The following is a 22,557-nucleotide window of genomic DNA, read 5'->3' as shown; positions in this document are numbered from 1 at the left end:
AGATGAAAATTCATGGCATTAATAGAAATACGTACAGGGAGACTGGTATCAAAGTTCAATGTAACTTTATTATCAAAGTAAATATATTTCACCATTTACGACCCTGAGATTCACTTTCTTGTGGATATTCACAATGAATACAAAGAAACACAAAAGCATCAATGAAGAAAATGCATCCAAAGGTGGACAAATAACCAATGTGCAAAAGACAACAAATTGTGCTATTACTAAAAAAAAACTAAACTAACTGACTAACTACATAGAGAGATAGATAGATAAATATTGAGAACACAAGTTGTAGAGCTTTGAAAGTAAGTCCAAAGCTTGTGAATCAGTTTGGTGTCGGGGTGAGTGAAGTTATCTACTTTGGTTCAGGAATAACAACTGGTTGAGGGATAATAACTGTTCCTGAACCTGGTGGCATGGGACCTAAGGCTTCTGAACCTCCTTCCTGATGACAGCAGTGAGGAGAGAGCATGGCCTGGATGGTGAGGGTCCTTGATGATAGATGCTACTTTCCTGTGAGTGCTCCAGTAAATGCGCTCAGTGGTGCAGAGGGTTTTACTTGTGATGCTCTGGGCTATATCCGTTACTTTTTGAAGGCTTTTCCATTCAAGGGAATTGGTGTTTGCATACCAGGCCATGATGCAACCAGTCAGTATACACTGCGCACCTATAAAGTTAGTCACAGTTTTTGATGATATGCCAATCTTCACAAATTTCTAAGCAAGCAGAGCAAACCTTTTGCAATGGCACTTAAGTGCTGGATCCAGGACAGAGCCTCTGAAATGATAACACCTAAGTATTTAAAGTTACTGACCCTCTCTACTTCTGATCCCCTGATAAGGAGTGGCTCATGGATCTCTGGTTTCCTCTTCCTGTAGTCAATAATCAGAACTTTGTTTCTGCTGTCGTTGGGTGAGAGTTTGTTGTGGCACCATTCAGCCAGATTTTTCAGGGGATTAAGTATAAAGCAAGCAGAGCAGGGGGCCAAACATGCAGAGCTTTGTGGTGCACCTGTTCTATTGGTGACTGTGGAGGCGATTTGTTGCCAGTCAAAACTGATTGGGGTCAAGGTATGATCTCCACAAAGTCATCTCACATATGAAATGGCAATTTTATGCTTGCTTTGACCGACAGAACATGGAGGTACCTACACAATCTCCCACAGGCCTTGACAACCCTGTGGTATCAGTCTCTTAGGATAATGTGAGAGCATCCTTCAGGAGGGTGACCCTATGGAAAGCATCTGGCCCAAACAGTGTACTGAGCCCTTAGGTCCTCTATCCAAGGTTCTTGGCAAGCTGAAGGTAGACAAGTCACCTGGACCAGGTGGACTACAGCCCAGGGTTCTGAAAGAGGAAGCTCAAGAGATTTTGGAGGCATAAGCAGTTAATTGTCAAGCATCACTAGATTCTGGAATGGTTCCAGCAGACTGGAAAATTGAATATTGCAGATGTCACTTCACTCTTAAAGAAGGAAGGCAGAAGAAAATTATAGGCCAGCTAGTCTGACTTCAGAGGACGAAAAGTTGAAGGTGGACAAGGATTCCAGGTACTTGGAGGCATATGACAAAATAGGCCATAGTCAGCATGGTTTCTCAAGGGGAATTCTTTAAGGAAACAGCAGGCAGGATAGACAAAGGAGAGTCAGAGGATGTTGTTTACTTGGATTTTCAGAAGGCCTTTGACAAGGTACCATACCAGGCTGCTTAACAGGTAAGAGCCCATAGTATTACAGGAAAGGTATTAGCATGGTTAAAAGATTGGCTGACTAGCAGGAGGCTAAAAGCGGGATTAAAGGGGGCCTTTTCTGGTTGGTTGCAGGTGTCAGTGTTGGGACCTCTTTTCACATTATACATCAATGATTTGAATGAAAGAACTGATGCTTTTAGGTCCAAGTTTGTGGATTATACAAAGATAGATGGAGGGGCAGGTAGTACTGGGGAAGCAGGGTGTCTGCAGGATTTGAACATAATGGGGGAAATGGGAAAAATAGTTGGCAGATGGAATATAGTATAAGGAAGTGCATGATCATGCACTTAGTCCACACATTTATTTATTTATTCTTCTAAGTGAGGAGAAAATTCAAAAACCAGAAGTGCAAGAGGACTTAATTGGGTATGTTTAAGAAGGTTGCTAGGTTCCTGATTAATCAGGGCATCAAAGGTCCCAGGGAGAAGGCAGGAGAATGGGATTCAAAAGGGATAATAAATCAGCCATGATGGAATGGTGGGGCAGACTCAGACTTAACGAGACAAATGAGCTAATTCTGCTCAATGTCTTATGGATTGTATTAGCTAACAAGATACCAAGAAGAGGCAATTTCATACTCCAGTGCTTTAAGCTTGAAATTATAGGCTGCGGATTGGAATGACAGTAATGCGGAAGTATATTAAGTTTTATGAGCTGCCCACAAAACTTCACTGTGTATCGCCAACACAAATGCTCAAGGAGGCATTAGTACAAAAGTGACAAAGGAGAAACGTGTTGATATTTAAAGAGTTGTGAGGCCCAGTTCTCTACCGCTTTGAGATTTCTTGCACCATGGGATACACAAGAGTAAATCATGGGAAACTTTTCCCCCCATGATGAAGCTATCTAAAAATTAAAAGGCACAGCTTTAACTAAGACAGAGGGGATCAGAATCAAAAATCATCTGTAGAGAAAGGCTGGAACACATTGCCTGAGAAGATGGTGGAGATAGGTACTCTTGACAATTTTCAATAAGTATTTGAATGAGTATTTATATTTATCAAGGCACAGTTCAAATGCTGGTAAATGGGATTAGCATAAATGGCTTCTTAATGATTGGTATGCACCAAATGAACTGCGAGAAGACTGGTTAGAATTGACACCTCAGAGCTGCTTTATCGGAAAAAAATGTAGAGGAACTGTGTTCAGTACTGGAACTCAATATTTTTTTTGGAACTACAAGTTACTTTTCAATTAATGGCAAGTTGATTTATTTAATTTTTAAGAGAGGCACATGGACAGATTGAGCTGTCTCAGATCTATTCTGATCTGAGGGCCCATGTCCTATTAAACAATGAGAAACTTGGAGAATTCTAAGGATTATTCGCGCACACAGTAGTGGCTTGAAAAAAAAACAAATCACTGAAGCAGTATTGATTAGACTAAAAGAAAGGACAACCACTGGAAACTATAATAATTTGGTGATAACCAATTTGCGCTTTTAAAAGAAACTGGGGAATCAAGATCTACCATTAAAAGAAGAAAACGAGAATTAATATCTGACAATGTGCCAGCCACCTTGCAGATTAAAAACAGCAGAAAAATAATGTAGATATAAATTTCAGAAGCTGTCAGAATGACTGAAAAAGGCATTGCTGGCACATCTTCAACAAGATGGATGACACGGTCGCGCAGCAGTTAGCATAGCGTTATTACAGTGCCAGTGATCTTGATTCAAATTCCACTATTCTTTGTGAGGAGTTTGTACATTCTTGCTGTGACCGCATGGCTTTCCTTTGAGTGCTGAAGCTTCTTCCCACATTCCAAAGATGCATGGGTTGGTAGGTTAATTGGTCATATGTCTATAATTGGACAGTGTTGGCTCGTTGGACTGGAAGGGCCAGTTATCGTGTTGCATCTCTAAATAAAAAGACTTCTTGTACAAAGATGTCAGAAGCAATTCAGGCAGGCTTAGCTGAATTACAGATCTTACAAGTATAATTAGTTTCCATTTAAGCACTTTTTTCAAAAAGCAGCCTCGGAAAATGTTCTGGTTTGAAGAACAATGCAATTGTAACAATAAAACAATTGTAATGTCATATTAGATGCAAAATTTTTAATGAATAGGTTTCACTTGCAATACAATAACTTTGTAAAATTATTAGAAATATTACTTAAAATGCATTGCAAGTTACAAATCCTGTAAAAGCACTGCAGATTTCTCAACACTACGGAGAGGACAATGACTTTCATGCATTTTAATCAACTCAAAAATATATAATATGTACACAGAATCCATGAAAGGACTTTACTTCAGCATGCCATTTAGAATACAAGTAGCCAGCTCAATATACCATGTTTAATATCAACCCTTGCATAGCATTTACACTTTTAATTTTGGTTTTCAATGGCTACTCATAAAACTTTGCTTCCTGCATGGTAAGATCTTCAACACAATAAATCTTAATGATAGGCACCACTGCCCTTGCAAGTCTGCATTGTGAGCAGAGCACATGCATGTAATGCAAGCAGTGTAAATAAATTAATAAATCAATACAAAAAATCTTTCTTATTTACAATTGTTTTTACAATAAGAACATCTTATGGTGCTTTAATGTGAAGTGTGTAATTGTAAAATTTATGGAAAATCAAGATGGGTCACAGAAGTACAAAAAAAAAGTTCTCAATTTTATCAGTACAATTACTTCAAGTAACTACAAAATTTCTCCAAGAGCAGATAGATTTTTTTGGAATGGTTCTATTAAAGTGCTGAAATATGGGAAGGCAAATACATAGAAAAGTTATTTTGTACAGTATTAAAGCCACTTGGATTTCACAATTAAAATGTTTTTGGTTTTAAAAATGCATTATTTTCACCTACAAAACTAATACATAAATAAAGTTGGAGTGCATTGGACGTGTTCTGTGGCTTCTTGTACATGTACCAAACCCCATCTGTATATGCACATCTATCAATCAGTTGCATTTTCTGGCTTCATAATTTGGTAAGTTATCAAATACTCTGGATAAGCCTGGTAAGAGAAAAGAACACTGAAATCAGGTGTGCCACAGATTTAACTGTAACTAAACACTTAGTGCCTCAACAGTTTGAAATTCCCGTTAAATTAACTTCACAAAAATCAAATTGATTCAGAAACAAAATAAATGGTACTTTAAAAATCCACATACAGCAGAAAAGCTCTGAATTTGCATTAACACACAAAAAATGCTGGAGTAAATCAGCAGGTCAGGCAGCAGTTATGGAAATGAATAAACAGTCAACAAGCTGAGAACCTTCTTCAGAACTGGAAAGGAAGGGGGAAGGCACCAAAATAAAAAGGTGGGGGAGAGGAAGGATCCAGGGGTGTAGGAAAGACAAAGGGCTGAAGAGGAAGGAATTTGATAGGAGAGGAAAGTGGACCAGAGGAGAAAGGAAAAAGGGATCCAGGGGGAGGTGACAGGTGGGTGAGAAGAGTAAAAGGACCAGAGTGGGGAATAGCACAAGGGGAAATCAATATTCATGTCATCAGGTTGGAGGCTACCCAAATGGAATACAAGGTATTGAGGCCATGCCTCAGCTTGGCACAAGAGGATGCCATTGACCAAAATATCAGAATGGGAATCAGAACTAAAAAATTTAAAAATTCTAAATTTATAATTGAAATAAAGCATGTTAAAAATGTGGTTCAGATCATTCTGCCAAGTTTGAAATACACATTAATTTGGAGGAAAATATCTTAAGTTGTATTGTGCTTACTTCTTAAAGATGCAAGTTTTCTTTCATGTCAACTAAGTAGTAGTTTTGGTTTCATACACATTATCAAAGTATGTTTAAGTACAGAGTGATGGGGAAGCAAAAGTGTAGACTGAATCTTGGCATCTGAGCCAAATTATGATACCCTACCATAAGCATTATTTTAATTTCTTGGTGGTAGGCGAATGATTTAATCATTTGAATTAATGTGTTTTTTTAAAAAAAAGATTTGTAAATGAAACATTTACAAAATTGATTTAATTTTTTTTTACAACTTCAATGCGAGAAAATACACTTCCTACATGTACCTGTTCACCTCTATAAATGACATATTCCGCCAATGCCAATCCATTTACGCTAGGACGACCAGTGACGGAATGATGACCAGGGGGTGCGTGAGCCATTTTCATTGCACTGAACTGCAAAAAGGATTTGCCCAGTGTGACACGGCAGAACACCATTTGCCTGTTAAACAGAGAAAAGGGAGACTGAAAATAGAGATTATCAATAATGACCAGTCATAAGGTGAAACAATCAATAGTTCAAGACCAAGTGGATTTGCTGAGTTTGCATGAAATTCACTTGAATCGCCCATTTTTATAATCAGTTCAAATAATAAATAATTAGGATACAAAGGACTAAGATCAAGCTTTGCTACTTTTAGTGCTTATGCGTTGTCATAATATTTCTAAAGCTACATTTCAGAAAGCTTGACTTAAGAATAATTTGCACAAGTTTTTACTAGCCAAGCTATTTCTAATCCCTCCATAAGCTGATTGCAAATGTTTCCTTGATCATAAAACCAAGAAAGGAATTGCAAATGTAAATTGTATCTTAACAGAATGATGGCCAATTTGGTGCATACATTTTGTTACTGATATAGCATTATTTTCCAACAGTAGAAGTGCTTGGAATGTTGGTTACAAATCATATTGTTTCAACATAAGAGCCAAAAGATCAAATTACTAATGGAAGCAGTATCAAAATAATATTATTTTAAAAAATGAAAATCAATGTACTCAAGGGTTGTGCAGTGAACTAAAGGCATATTTAAGTACAACAGTAAACTTCCTGCTATGGAGAAAACACACAATAGACTTTACCTATGACAAATGTAACAGGACCTATCTTTATGTATTGGACACCCAGTGCCGCCACCAATTCCGTAGACATACTGGTTACTTTTGGATGAATTTTCAGCAAAATATATGCCGGCTCCAAACATTCCTCCAATATAAGCATGTCTTTCATCAAAACCCTTATGAATAATGGCATTTACAAAGGGAGAACCTGGAGGAGAAAATATATTTTCAATATAGGTCAAATTGATATAAACTCTACACAAATGAGGCAATTATGCTCTGCATTAGCACTTTTCAAAGCGAATTGAAGCCAAGGAAACCCTTATCACTTCAATTTTTGTTTATCGATACAGAGCCTTGAAAAAGTATACCGCGCCCATGACAACATATTGAAGTAGTATTTTTGAGCCACTCTACGAACATAATGCATCATGCCAAATCAAAAAAAAATTCCAAAACCTGCCCAACCAAGCAGTGGAGGATACCCCAGTAAATATACTTAAGACAATGCCAGATAGATTTTTGCTTAGTTGGGGAATTGAGGGTTATGGGGAAGAGGCAGGTAGGTGGAGATCAGTCCATGATTTTTGCAGTCATGATCTTATTGAATGGCAGAGCAAGCTCGATGGGCCAGATGGCCTACTCCTGCTCCCATTTCTTATGTTATGTTCTTCTAGACAAAACGTGATGCTGTAAAGTATTCATCCCCTTTGTAATTACGAGAACTTTCGTCAGATGCGATACTATATATTACCATACCAACTCACCCAACTTGATATAGCAAATTGAAGCATCACCTATTTTCAATGAATTCATAAGAATAAATACCCCCTTTCTCTGTAAGGTTCAACAGTCTGGTAGATTTTCAACAGACCAAACCAAAAGGAAGACAAAAGAACGTTCAAGACAAGTCAGGGAAATAAGAAAAACACAAATCTGGAGAAGGATACAAGATAATCAAAGAAACTGAACATACCTCCGATATCAGTGCAATCCATCATGAAAAAGTGGAAAAAATATGAAACTATAGCCACACTGTCTAGATCAGGCCACCCATCTAAATTTAGTTGCCAGAGAAGCATGGCACTTGTAAGAGAGGCTACTGTGACATCAACAGTCACTCTGAGTGAGCAGCAGGGTGCAAATGGAGATGAAGTTCCTGGCTCCACAATCTCTAAGGCCTTGCACCAAAAAAGGTATTAATGAAAGAGTGGCAAGGAAGAAGTCCTGGGTTTAAAAGAAAACAATATCCTTGCCCATAAAGACTTTGCAAAGTGTCACTTAGAAGATATTGTAAAGATGTGGAAGAAGCTCGTGGTCGGATGAGACTGAAGTAGAACCAAACGGTACATGTGGTGCCAATCTAATAGTGCTCATCAGCCAGGTAACACCATCCCACTGTAAAGTACGGCAGAGGTAGCATCATGCTATGGGGATGCTTTTCAGCAGCAGGGATTGGGAATATGGTTAGGATTGATGGTAAGATGAATGCTGCTAAATACAGAGAGATCCTGGATAAAAACCTCCTAGCCTCTGTCAGAAAGCTTAAATCGAGGAGGAAGTTAGTCTTTCAGCAGGACAACGACCTAAAGCACTCTGTCAGAGCAATAATGGAATAGTTCAAAATGAAGAAAATTGATGTCTTTGAGTGGCCCAAACATCTCTGGCCAGACCTCAAGATTGCTGTCCACTGCCACTCCCCAACTAACCTGTCACAGTTTAAACAACTTTGCGAGGAGGAATGGGGAACATCTTGCTCCATCATGTTGTGCAAAGCTAATAGACTTATCCAAAAAGACTACTGGCTATAAAAGCTAGAAGAAATGGTTCAACTGAGTACTGAGCAAAAGGGGAGATGAATACTTTTGAACTGCTGACATTTCAGTTTTTGAACTTTTAGGTTTTCATGCATTACAATTTTCCTTGTTTATTGCCCCTCTACTCTGAAAAAAGGAGCATGTGATTCACAAATATAAACTCTTGGTTATATCGATCAAAATCGTTGGATGTAATACTCAATTATGTGAATAAAAGGTTGAAGGCTGAATACTTTGACAAGGCACAGTACATTTTCATATCAATAATTTTAACTTAGATTTTAACAGTATACTAGTAGGTAATGTGCAATGACTGAAGTAAACAAGTTGCCTGCAAATAAAGTTTATTACAGGGTATAACTTGTAGTCTACAAATTAACTGAGTAGCAGAAATTCCACACCCATGTCCACTGAGAATAAAAGAGGAAAGTACAAGTTAATGTATTGTGGCCAAGGAGATAAAGTAAAAACCCTAATGGTAAACTCTTTAAACCATCTCAAAAGTGCTTGGCTTTTAAATTGGGGATGGAGTTCAGAGGATGCATGCAAAAGAAGTCATTGATATCTGAAGTGTATGCAAGATCTACAGAGTTGGCTTTACAGAGAGATCTTTAAGGTTTAACAATGAAGTGGAGTGATATCAGTAACTACATAAGTAACTACTATTATTTCTTAGTGAAAATCAAGCCCAATTAAAATCTGAGAATTAAAATTTGGAGAGAGAGTGCCATATATTTATAGAAAATATCACACACTGACTTTCATGTGGAGTAGAAAGACTAATGAGGTAGATGGGTTTTCAAAGGTTCATTTATTATCAAAATATACTCTGAAATTCTTCAGTTCTCCGAGTAGCCATGAAACCAAGAAAGCAAAAAAAGGCAGCACGATTATCAACCCCCGAATCCCACCTCCCCACACTAAAAAAAAACGGAACAGGCTCATTAACCCTCAAATCCCTCCTCCCGCACAAACAAAATAGATCAGGCACATTGACCCCCAAATCCCTCCTGCACAGTAAACTAAGGAGGAGGAAGGAGAGCTCAAACAAAAAAAAAAATCAATGTAGGCTTTCAGTGCTTGATGCTTACCATGAAACAACATTCTCTCATTTGAGTGATTGTGATTTTCTTCAGAAACTTCTTTTCTTCGATGTGTATATCGCTCCCAAAGTCTTTTATTGCACACCCTTTGAATCTGAAATAATTTTATGGAGAGTTATTTACTCTAATAATAGTGAACAACTAATAGTGACAGAATATCAAAACTGATAATAACGTACCTTCAAGAAGTTATATTTATTAAAGATTCCACCTGCATGGCCACCATCACGATGCTCTCTCACTGTACTCTGCATCTGTAAAGTGTTCAAAAGTAATTAAATGGCCAAAGACACAGCAAAATAAAGCATGCTGCATATATTAAGTACCACAAAAAAATATGATCACCTCTTCCTCTACAGACTGGAACTCCTTGTCCTCTGGTAATAAATCAATCAGAATTGTACCACTGCTGGAAGTGTTTAAAGTTAGATATGGGTTGATGCCTATATTTCAAAGAAAAGGAATCAATTATTTTTAATGTTTTGTGACATCAACTTTTGACTCCAAACTGCACTACCTTTAGCATTACAGTCTACTTTTCCAAACTCAACATTAACTATCCGAATTGGTTTTGTACCTTTCCTGCTTTGCCGAATTTATCACACAGTTCAAAGTACTGAATTATTTTCAGTTCCCTTGCAGATCAGTGATGTGTGACCCATATTCAAATTAGATGGTGGTAAAAGGCAAGACTGCAAAGCCTAAACAAAGGAAAAGAGCATTGCCCAAACATTTAAAAATAAATCCAATTAAATATACCGATCATTGGCTGTCACTGGTTAAGCCAGTAGCTAATGGAGGCTGGTGTACATGGAAGTCTTTCCTTTATCTAGGTCCCACCACCCAGGTCATCCCCTCTTCTCATTGTTACTGTCAGGAAGGAGATACAGAAACCCGAAGGCACCCACTCAGCAATTCAGGAACAGCTTCTTCCCCTCTGCTATACGATTTCTAAGCAGACACTGAACTCACAACCACCACCTCACTTACATTTTTAAAAAATGTATTTCTGTTTTTTGCACTACTTATTTTAACATAACTAATTAATATACATAAATATATACTTACTGTAATTCATTTTTTTCTATATTTATCATGTATTGATTTGTACTGCTGCCACAAAGTTAACACATTTCACGACATAGCTGGTGATATTAAACCTGATTCTGATTCTTCGTGGAAGTTAAGTCAGGACGAGGCTGGCAGATTGAGGAACCTGGGAAAGAATTAGCTCTCAGCTGCTGGGGAATATGAAGGCGGTGAGGGATTACTGCATGGGTTGGTGGGGAGGGAGGAATGGAGGGATCAGGGCAGTGCACTACAGGGTGGTCAGCAGCCAGAAGCTTTAGGGTTTGGGCAAAGCCAAAATCTGGCAGAGGAGGGTGTGGGCACAGGGGAAAAAGAAAGCAGACAGGGATGTCATGTCACGCTTGAAGGAGAGCTGGCCAAGCACACAATTCAATGGACTCACCCAAACTCGTTTTGAGATGCCATACTCTGTACAATGGAACATATTGGAGACAGTCCCATTTATGTAACATTGAGGCAGGAATCAAATGCTCTGAAGGCTTGATTCCACAATAGTTGCCTATAAATGGTACAGGCCATGCATAGATAGACAGAATTTGGTTAGTAGCTGCACATTTCCTACCTTAGTACATCAGATGCATGGATGAACAAGAAAAACAAACTATTTAAAGCTTGGAGCAAAATTCCCATTTTCCACTATCTTTTGTCTCTATGCACTAGACTGCATTTCTCACTAACTGTAACACAAAGTAATGCATTTTTTTTTCAGTTCTATATACAACTGTCATGTTCAGATACAGGAAGTATAATTAACATACATTTAAGCTTAATTGATGACCAAGTATTCACAGCTGGTCTATAAACAAATGGCTTACCTTGCTGTCCAGCTATAAGACGTTCAACACCTTTGATGATTTTATGTCGGTGTCCATAAGCATTTATTCCAATTTCTTTTAGTTCCTTATGCCCCATTTCAACCAATACATCCAAAGTGATCTGAAGAATATGTTGGAATCACAAATAGTTAGCTCTGATCAGTATTAAACATCAAGGCTATCAAATTGGCATAATCTTCCACTGCAAGGAAGAGTATCAAGTTGACTGAAAAGTACAATTCTATCATTGCAAATATGTTTAAGGCTCCACCTTCTATGGCAAGAGGAAAATTAAAATAATAAGACAACCATGGGATACAGGAGCAGAATTAGGCCATTTGGCCCATCAAGTCTGCTCTGCCATTTCATCATGGCTGATCCAATTTTCCTCTCAGTCCCAATCTCCTGCCTTCTTCCAGTATCCCTTCATGCCCTGACCAATCAAGAATCTATCAACCCCTGCCTTAAATATAAATACAGATTTGGCCTCCAGAGCTGCCAACGACAACAAATTCCAGATTCACTCTCTGGCTAAAGAAATTCCTCATTTCCTTTCTAAAAGGTTGCCCCTCCATTCTAGGGCTGCCCCCTCTGGTCTTAGATTCTGCTACCATAGAAAACATCCTCTCGATATTCACTCTATCAAGGCATTTCACCAATTGATGGGTTTCAATGAAGTCACCCCTCATTCTTCTGAATTCCAGTGAATATAGGCCCAGAGCCATCAAGTGCTCTTCATATGACAAGTTGTTCAAGCCTGGAATCATTTTCGTGAATCTCCTTTTAACACACCCCAGTTTCAGCACATACTTTCTAAGATAAGGGGCCCAAAACTGCTCACAATACTCCAAGTGAGGCCTCACCAGTCTCAACATTACATCCTTGCTTTTATATTCTAATCCCCTTGTAGGGAATGTTATAATCATATTTGCCTTCCTCACCTCAGACTCAACCTGCAAATTAACCTTTAGCGAATCCTACACAAGCACAAAGTCCCTTTTTGCCCCACGTTTTTGTATTTTCTCTCCATTTAAAAATAGTCACCCCTTTAATTTCTTCTACCAAAGTGCATGGCCATATACTTCCGGACACTGTAATTCATCTGCCACTTCTTTGCCCATTCTCCTAATCTGACCAAGTCCTTGTGTAGCTTCTCTACTTTCTCAAAAGTACCTGCTCCTCCACCCATCTTCATTCCAACAGACCCTTGTGGAACACCACTAGTCACCAGCATCCAAGCAGAAAAGGCCCCCTTTATTCCCACTCTTTACCTCCTGCCAGTCAGTGCTGCTTTATCCACACTAGAATCTTCCCCCTAATACTATGCGGTCATAGCTTGTTAAGCAGCCTCATGTATGGCACCTTGTCAAGGGCCTTCTGGAAGTCCAAGTACACAACATCAACCAATTCTTTGTCCACTCTGCTTGTTATTTCTTCAAAGAATTCCAACAGATTTGTCAGGCAAGGTTTACCCCTCAGGAAATCATGCTGATTATGGCCTATTTTACCAAGTGCCTCCATGTACCCTGAAGCCACATTCTCAACATAGACTCCAACATCTTCCCAACCGCTGAGGTCAGACTGGCCTATAATTTCCTTTCTTCTGCCTCTACCATCTTGAAAAGTGGAGTGACATTTGAAGTTTTCCAATCTTCAGTTGATTTTTGAAAGATCATTACTAATGCCTCCATCTCTTCAGCCACCTCTTTCAGAACTCTAGGTGTACACCTTCAGGTCCAGGTAACTTATTTACCTTCAGACCTTTCAACTTCCAAAGAGCTTTCTCCCTAGTAATGGTAACTTCACACACTTTATGACCCTTGGCACCTGGAACTTGCACCATACTGCTAGTGTCTTCCACAGTGAAGACCGATGCAAAATACTTACTCTGTTTGTCTGTCATTTCCTTGTTCCCCATTACTACCTCTCCAGCATTGTTTTCCAGCAGTCCGATATCCACTCTTGCCTCTCTGACACACTATGAACCTGAAGAAACTTTTAGTATCCTCTTTTAATATTTTTGGTTTGCTTATGCCCTCTTTGGTTTTTATGCTGGCTTTGACTTCTCTTGTTAGCCAAGGCTGTATCATCCTGGCTTTGGAATACTTCTTTCTCTTTGGGATGTGTATATCCCATGCCTTCTGAATTGTTTCCAGAAATTCCAGCCATTGCTGCTCTGCTGTCATCCCTGCCAGTGGCCAACTTGTCTCTCGTGCACCTGTAATTCCCTTTATTCCACTATAATACTGATCCATCTGACTTTGGCATCTCCTTCTCAAACTTCAGGGTGAATTCGATCATATTATGATCACTTGTCCCAAAGCATTTACCTTAAGCTCTCTAATCAATATCAGTTCATTACCAATCACACCCAATCCAGAATAGCTGATCCCCAAGTGGGCTTAACCACTAGCTGCTCCAAAAAGCCATCTCACAGTTTTCTAGAAATTCCACCTCTTGGAAACAAGCACCAACCTGATTTTCCCAATTTACCTGCATATTGAAATGCCCCATGACTATTGTAACACTGCCCCGATGGCTTGCATTTTCTATCTCCCACTGTAATTTGTAGACCACATCCTTACTACTGTTTAGGGGTCTGTATACAACTCCCATCAGGGTCTTTTTTCTCTTGCAGTGCCTTTGCTTTATTCACAATGATTCAACACCTTTCAACCCTATGTCAACTCTTCCTAACCATATTGCGCTTTTTTTTAAAAAAAAAGCAGAGCAATGCCACCCCCCTCTGCCTTCCTGCCTATCCTTTTGATACCAATGTGTATCCTTGGACATTAAGCTCCCAGCTATAATCTTCTTTATGGTCATGATTCAATGATGCCTATGACACATGTGCCAATCTGTAACTGTGCTACAAATTCATCTACCTTATTCCGTATACGGCGCGTATTCAAATTTAATACCTGCAGTCCTGTATTTACCCTTTTTGATTTTGTCCACCTTTTATGTTGCAATGCTCCTTGCTAGGAGTCTCACTACACACTGTCTGTTTGTAAAGCAATTACTTCATCCTCAGCACTATCACTCCCATTCCATCCCCCGGCCAAATTAGTTTAAACTCCAGCTAACCTGCCCACAAAGATATTAGACCTCCTCGGGTTCAGGTATAACCTGTCCCTTTTGTACAGGTCATATCTGCCCCAGAAGAAATCCCAATGATCCATAGATCTCAGCCCCCGTCCCCTCCTCCAGTTCCTTGGCCACACATTCACTTGCCAAATCATTCTATCCTCATCCTCACTGACACAGGCAGTAATCCAGGGATTACTACCCCAGAGATCCTGTTTCTCAGCTTTCTACCTACCTCCCTAAAATCTCTCTTCTGGACCTCCTCACCTTATCTATCCATGTTATTGATGTCAATATGCACCAGAACTTCTGGCCGCTCATCCTTGTCCTTCAGAATGCCATGGACCTGATCTGAGATAGCCCTGATCCTGGCACCAGGGAGGTAACATACCATCCAGATGTGTCCATTGCGCCCACAGAACCTCACTAGTCAGTTCCTCTGACTAAAGAACCCCTATCAACACTGCAGTCCTCTTCACCTCTCTGCTCTTCTGAGCAACAGCACCAGACCCAGTCACCGTGGCTCCTCTAAGTGGTCATCCCACTCAATAGTGCAAAAAATTATATACTTACTATTGAGGGGAACAATCACAGGTGTACTCTGCAATGGTTGCGCATTTACCCTCCTCCTCCTGACAGTCACCCAGTTACCTGTGTCCTGCAATCTAGGGGTGAAAACGTCCCAGTAGCTCCTGTCTATCACTTCTTCACCACCCCACCCCCCCCCCCCCCCACGAGTCAAAAGTCATTGTGCTGCAGTTCCAGTTCCTTAATACGTTCTCACAGGAGCTGCAGTTTGGTGCACCTGGTGCAAATGTTTATGTAGGTGACTAGAGGTCTTCCAGACTTGCTGCATCCCAGAGTACAAAACACTGCCACAAAAGCTACTGTCACTACAGATGAGGAAGGACCAAATGACAGAGAGAAAGACTTAACTTACAAGACCACGTACCTCACCCAAACCTTATGTCACCCAAGTCTGATGAACCAAAGCCACTCTAAACACTGACACACTCCAAATGAATGGCCACTCTGCTTGCAGTGTTATTAATTGGCCCTTTCTAATGAGTCCTGCTTCCTGATTGGTCGCTCCTCAACTCAAGAGTTTTGAGGCTGTTTTCCTGCCTTCAAAATCTTGACTGCTGCTCTGATTAAAAAAACAGTAGCTGTCTTAGAGCATCCCTGGTGTGGACTGTCCTACTCAGAAAATTGGCTAGAAGCTGTTTAAAATCTTGAACGCAGACCTGACTAAAATGTAGCACTTTTTACACACTGCTGCTTGCTGACTGGTTGCTCCTCAACTGAGAAAAACTGCCGTGAAACTCTGCCTTCAAAATCTCGATCGTCACTCTGATTAAAAAATAACTCTAATCTACAGTTTAATTTCAGTTATCAGTAGAAATGGCAAAAAAATAGATCTTTGAAAAAAAATAACCAGCTTTAAATTGGCCTTGTTACTCAAGTGGACCACCACTTAAGAAAAACGAGGCCAAAAGGTTCCTTGTTCCTGCTCTCTTTTGATATCTTGGTCGAATCGCCCCCTTGTTCCACCTTCCTACAGAATACCCCTAAGCCTCTATTTCTCACTAATCTAGAATTCAAGAAACCCATTCTAAAATTTACCAGAGAGCAACACTCATTCTATTTCTGGTGTTCCCACAACTGGTGTCTCACTTTAAGCACTCTTTACCTTATAATTTCATGCTCCTCTTATTTATTGCTATTTATCTATATTTGCATTTGCAGTTTGTTGTTCATTGAACCTGTTTACAGTTACTGTTCTATAGATTTGCTAAGTATGCCATGTACTCTGACAATATATTTTACTTTGAACTTTGAAAATTGAACACCCACAGGCCTATGCAAAAAGTTCAAGGAATAAAGCAATTTCTTTCTTCTGTACTAAGTGGCTAAACTTTAATCAGTGACAAATCCCCTATCTGTAGATTCTTAAAACCTAAAGAAAGCTTCTTATCATCTATTCTGTCACTATATAAATGCACAAGATTTTGACAGAACATTTTCTAAATACAAATAGGTCAGTACTACTCATTCTTTAAAGGACACACCGCCCCTATCCCAGGGATCAATCCAGTGTACGGGCTTCTTCATTTTCTGTGAAAAATTGTACTCCTGTTTGTTTCCAAAATTGTGATTCCACAGCAATACAAATGTTCGCTTTACACCACTTTGCTTTCACAAAAGACCTACATTAATAACGTGTTTTCGCATTACAAAGAGGATTTTCGCTTTTATGAAGATTTTCCCCATATAGATTAATGGTTCTTTCCTTTACGCCATTTCGGCTTAAGAAAGGTTTCATAGGAACGCTCTATTATTTGAGCTATGTTTACTAGTCACCATCTACAAGAATGACAATTTCTTTTAACGCCTGCATGTTTGCTCTTAGTATTTTACAAACCAATAGATGAAATCCTGGTTCGAACTACCAAAGTTCTGATGCAACATGATCAATCATGAATATTAACTTTGCCATAAGGATAAAATAAAAATGACTTATTTCTAAAAGTCTAAAATAAAATCAGAAAATAAAGTACTTAATACTGAAAACACACCTGTTCTTTTTCAAAAATGTCACATAGATGTTCCAGGCCCAAATTTCTCAAAAACTGATTAATAGTCATATGTATTCCAGGAACTTTAATATAAAGAAAAACACACAAAAAATTAATGAATTATTGAAGTAACACATTCATAAATATAACATGATTTATGAAATGACATGATGTAGATAATAATCATGAATATAAATGGAGCATTTCTCATTGCCATCCTTGGAAAGTCAGTTTGTATTTAATGTATATAACTTCTTACATTTATATTAAAAATATTTGCTCATTTTCAACTGATACTTAAATACATAAATTTAAGAATTAAATTTATTGATAATCATTTTAATGAAAGATTGAGTACACATTTTAAAAAAGCCGTAGTTTGCCTTAGATCTGTTTAAATCAATAATTTTCTTTTCAATAGATGCCCATTATTTTTCATGTCACAAAATATTTTCTAGAGAAATATATTAAGTATTTTCCAATTCCAGTTGGCACATTTGCATGATTCAAAGCTTTGTCAACATGAACCACAATAAGTCAAGGCAAAAAGAAAATATAACGTGAATTATACTGATCGATTCATGCACTTAAAGTTTAAAATACAAAACAGATTAGACATACTGCCTGGATAGAACTGGCAGCTTAAAGTTATTCAAACAATTATCCAATATGTTACAAAGTTGAATTCATTATTTACACAGATTAACATTAAAATCTCTTTACCTTTTTTCTCTAAGCTACTGATTCCTTCTGTACCACACAAGCTACCACTGGAAGTGAGCTCACAGAAACTAGTTGAAAGGTTCTCTAGACTACATGCAACAGATGGACTTCCCGTATTTGATGGAATAGAAGGCAGAGAAGAGGCTGTAGGTCCTGTTGTTTGTGAAGCATTGATGACAACAGCTTGGGGCTTATAGCAAGATGGCAATGCAGAAGGAGGCATTGCTGCAATTAGCAAAGCTCTGACGTCATCTGCCTGTGTGAAAATTGTAATATTTATAAAATAACTTCAGACTATTACTCAATTAAAACTTTTGTTGTCTTAAACTAAAATCTCAGGGTTTAATTTTATTAGAGGGCACAGTACATTTTATTAATCTGATATTCACTAATACAAACTTCAGCACTGTAGAAGTGCTACACTGTAGCTGTTTTAATGTCAAAAATATATTCCTAGGAATTGACCATATTTCTATCAATATTTAGTGACAGCAATTCAAGACTTGTTTTATAAAAGTTTAAAGTTTCTTTTTTTGTTCAATGTACTAGTAGACACTGCTTTTTAAATATTTGCTCAAGAGAAAACAATGAATATTTGAATCTTTTTAAAACCAATAAATTATTGATATAAAGGATTTCCTTAGGTTCTTCCCCCAAAATCTTGTTACAAGATTAAGGGTTGTCAAAAGTAGCACTGGTAACTTGAATTACATTCAATCAGCCATTACATTGCAAAGATATATTCAACTTAATTTTGCAATGCAAAAAAGAAATGCTCTGCAATCACTACATTTTAAGCAATTTTTAAACTGCAACAAAGGTCACAATTCTAAAATGGGCAATATCTAGTAATCCGTTTTGATAGGATACCTACATTGACTAGGTCTAATGGCGTTTGTCCTTCCTGGTTTCTCATAGTGGGGTCAGCTCCATGGGCTAACAATAATGCACATAACTGTGTCCTCCCTTTCTGTGCTGCTTCATGAAGGGGAGTGAAAGCCCATTTGTCGGTCGCATTTACACATGCATTATATCTTATCAACAATGCTGCTACATCCACATGCTAGAATAAAATACACAAATGTAAATTAGTGAACTGTTCAAAATTAAAATTCTGTACTTGGATGATATTCTTGGCAGGCAACAGTAAACAAAGAGCCTGGATTTATAACACAATGCTAAGCTATAATAAATTCAGTGCAATTAGTTTCCCTTCACCTCTATAGTTTTAATTAAAGTAAAATGCATTATTTTTCGTACAAAAAGGCTACTTAAAATATGTATTGTGTGGCTTATTAACAAAGATAGGTTAGTGATATTGGGGAACAGGAATAATCTGGAACTCAATGAAGTTTTAATAGTTACTGTACAGAAATTAATCTATATGCACTGTAAACATTTCAATGTCAGCCCAAGAATTTCAAACAACATTTACTGCTGTCACATTTACCAAATAATAATTACCTGAGAATTCTGAAGTACCATAACTCAAAAGCTTCTCAAGCCAATGCTAAATGGTTGATTCCTGTCCTTTGAAAATGAAACCTCTTGCTATAAAATTCATTGGCTAAAGGAAACACCTTTTCCAATTACCTTGTGATTTTTCCCCCCATTTCAGTGAAAGATTTTTACAGTTTAATGTCATGTTAAGAATTACTGGAGCAGTTGTTCTGCCAGCCACTGGTGCTTCTAAAGGACATAACCATATTTTGCCAATACCAACAAACAGTGCCTACTTAAGCTAGCTGGTACTGCCCTCGCTCACCTCTACGGAGTCTAAGGAGGAAGCTCCAATTTAATTACATTTCTATAAGAAGTTAATGTTGGTTCATGTCATTTTAAATGTTTGATAATGTCAAGATTTGCTAGCTGGAATATGAATTTCTGCACTTGAACAAGCTTGAACTTCCTTGCATTTATGGTGCTGAATACCTTCAATCTGCAGTTTTCTCATAACTATTTTTGCGAATTCCTCATCTATTTGACAATCAACCTCAGCCAATAGCAACAATTTTTGTAACCTTCTGATTTGGAACCTTGGGAATGCTAATTCTTTTCTTTCTACCTCGAACAACCCATCTTCTCCACCAGGCAATTATTATTGATTTCTATCGATCATTATTTGTTCAGTTCTTTGATTTAAAGCCAGCAATGTCATCACTGCTGATCATCCAGTTCAATACTGTACTTCTACTCCCCCTTCCACCACCACACAAACACAAAACTCGAATACATTTTGTCTCCAGAAATCTTAAACATATTCAGTGCTTTGGCCTCCACTGCTATGTGGAAGACAATTCCATAGGATCAACACCCCCTGAATGAAAAAAAATCTAACTTCAGTGCTAAAATATTTATTTTGACACTGATCCCTGGTTCTAGAATCTCTAGCCAGGGAAAGCATTTTCCATCTGGCCCTTCAGTCTCAATTTGATTGAAATCTACTAAATTCTACTACATTTTAGTGAATGTAGTCAACAATTCCTCTCAGATAACAGTACTGCCCTCCCCGTAGGGTAAAGTTCTGTTGCATTCCTATCTATCCTTTCATAGGTAAGAATATGATCTAAAGTTGCATCTAAAACAGTAGCCCTTATTCAAAGTGATAACAAAGAGTCTGTTTAATCCAAGTTTAATAAGCATTAGTAAGAGATCAATGGAACCAGAGGAGCCACTCTACAGATCTACTCATCATTTCTATTATAATCATTCTACTCTTAAATCTAACATCTACAATTGTAAGATGGCCTTGCACCCACTTTGCCTGTAACTGTAACACTTTCTTCTGCACTTTCATTCATTTCCCTTGTACTGCCTCAATGCACTTGATTTTTCATTCTAACTTGGTACATGTGACAATAATAAATCAATTTACCAATACTTACTGAAATCTGCCCAGAGTACTCCAGCTGTGGTCTTATTGACTCTATTTGATGCCCTATCCTATGAAGGAAAGCACACCAAATACCTTCTACACTATCCTATCCACCTTTGTTGCTCATTTCAGGAGTAATGGGCTTTTACCTCCAAGGTCCCTCTACACATCAAAGGACTGATTGATCCAAAGATACTGCCACATACAGTATGTACTATCAGAATGACTTCCTAAAAGTGTATTACTTCACTCTTTCCTAGATTAAATTCCATCACTGCTCCACCTAACTTTCCAGCTGATCCATGTCCCATACTCTTAGACAACTTTCTTCACTACCTACAACTCTATAATGTTATTGTTATCGCAATTTTACTAATAGGTTATCTTTAGCAGTGTTTCTATGCCTGTTCACCATCACCCTAAGAAAAATAGCAACTTCAATAAAACAAAAGACAGATAAACCCATCATGGGTCTTATGACATAGGATATACATTGGAAACTACATAGTCCCACTTGAGTTAAAGCACAATTCTGAAACACCTTTGGAAAAACCTGATCTAAATAGTATAGATAAAAATCAGAGGTAATAAAAATGTGGATAATCCTACCTTTTAAGTAACTTTACACCACACTAGCAGATATTCTGCTCCTTCCGAAGCACGGACAGCAATTTATTCGACAAACATTTTCTGCTATCTACTGGGTTTAGTACTGCATTATATTTCACCTTACCCCATACGAAGCTGCATTATGTAAAGGTATCAATCCTCCTTTGTCTTGAGCATTCACATCAGCACCATGTTGCAGCAGATATTCCGCAACTTCCAGATTGTTATAACCAGCTGTTAAGACAAGTCACAATGAAAAGATATATTCATCACAATAAAATTACATTACCCATTTGATATCTGCAAGTTAAGTTGAACAGCTTCAAATAAAAATCAGAAAATCCAGATACTCTGCAGCAGCTTTGATTGGCACAATTGATCTGTGACTGAACATCGGATTGATTTTTCTAAAATTTGCAACATTTGCATCTTCTGGGAGTACAAATTTCACACTAGCATTTACATTCATTTGAATATGGAAGTAAACTAAATTTATCATTAGCCTTGCTAAGAAAACAATACATTTGCTAGAAGCCAAATTTAGAAATAGCAGCATTTCAATCCAAGTTTAATTGCCAAATGAAAGAGTGTTACTCCGGGCCAAAGTGCAAAACACAGCACCAACAGCCATCAAAGAACAAGGCACATGTAGAACCATAGAACATTACAATACAGAAACAGGCCTTCTGGCCCTTCTTGGCTGTGCTGAACCATTTTTCTGCCTAGTCCCACTGACCTGCACCTGGACCATATCCCTCCATACACCTGTCATCCATGTACCTGTCCAAGTTTTTCTTAAATGTTAAAAGTGAGCCCGCATTTACACATTTATCGTGCATACAAGACAGCAAGGTCACACGGTATAAGGTATCAGCAAAATCCAGTCACACACAAAAGAAAGTCCAAGACCCCAAATCCATGAACATTGTAGCAGTCTGCAGTTGAACACTCTTCTGCCGAGCAAACACTGAACTCCAGCCTGGACGCTGTAGCACACCAGCCCGGCACTTAACAAATGCCCCATACTACGGATAAAGCTTAGAATTTTGAACATGCACTCTAATTCATTAGGAATGTACCGCTGTTGGGCTTGGAACTACCTGCAAATTCTTATAGGAATAGCAACCTCTATCTAAATGGCTTTGTTTTTATTTGACAATAATTCTATGTCAGGAAACAAGAGGGTGGACAGCGAAAGCTTGGCCAAAAATTCGGCTCCAAGGAACATCTTAAAGGTACGGGATGCAGAAAGGTTTCGAGCACGATTCCTTGCAGTTTCAACCTTAGCAACTAAAGATATTGCTAGCAATTGCAGGTTAATTAAATTGTCAAA

At 38.2% G+C, this 22,557-nt stretch overlaps 1 protein-coding gene across 9 annotated transcripts in view; it reads right to left on the bottom strand.

The window, feature by feature from the left end:
* Nucleotides 1-3,795: 3,795 nt before the first annotated feature.
* Nucleotides 3,796-22,557, bottom strand: part of LOC140715363 (poly [ADP-ribose] polymerase tankyrase-2) — a 62,649-nt gene continuing 43,887 nt past the window's right edge. For 7 of the 9 annotated variants that reach the window (XM_073027432.1, XM_073027437.1, XM_073027441.1 and 4 more), the window contains 12 exons: nt 21,349-21,458; nt 18,615-18,803; nt 17,741-17,996; nt 17,018-17,100; nt 11,355-11,475; nt 10,922-11,101; nt 9,796-9,893; nt 9,630-9,704; nt 9,439-9,544; nt 6,552-6,738; nt 5,757-5,913; nt 3,796-4,726 (listed from right to left, as the gene is read on the bottom strand). In XM_073027432.1, coding sequence (XP_072883533.1) covers nt 4,667-4,726; nt 5,757-5,913; nt 6,552-6,738; nt 9,439-9,544; nt 9,630-9,704; nt 9,796-9,893; nt 10,922-11,101; nt 11,355-11,475; nt 17,018-17,100; nt 17,741-17,996; nt 18,615-18,803; nt 21,349-21,458 — 1,622 coding nt within the window. In that variant the 3' untranslated portion in view covers nt 3,796-4,666. The remainder of the gene's footprint in view (nt 4,727-5,756; nt 5,914-6,551; nt 6,739-9,438; nt 9,545-9,629; nt 9,705-9,795; nt 9,894-10,921; nt 11,102-11,354; nt 11,476-17,017; nt 17,101-17,740; nt 17,997-18,614; nt 18,804-21,348; nt 21,459-22,557) is intronic. The other 2 variants (XM_073027433.1, XM_073027434.1) reach the window with 2 other exon arrangements.

The sequence above is a fragment of the Hemitrygon akajei genome, chromosome 23, assembly GCF_048418815.1.
Source record: "Hemitrygon akajei chromosome 23, sHemAka1.3, whole genome shotgun sequence".
NCBI lineage: Eukaryota > Metazoa > Chordata > Chondrichthyes > Myliobatiformes > Dasyatidae > Hemitrygon > Hemitrygon akajei.
This window is presented reverse-complemented; position numbering and strand designations above follow the sequence as displayed.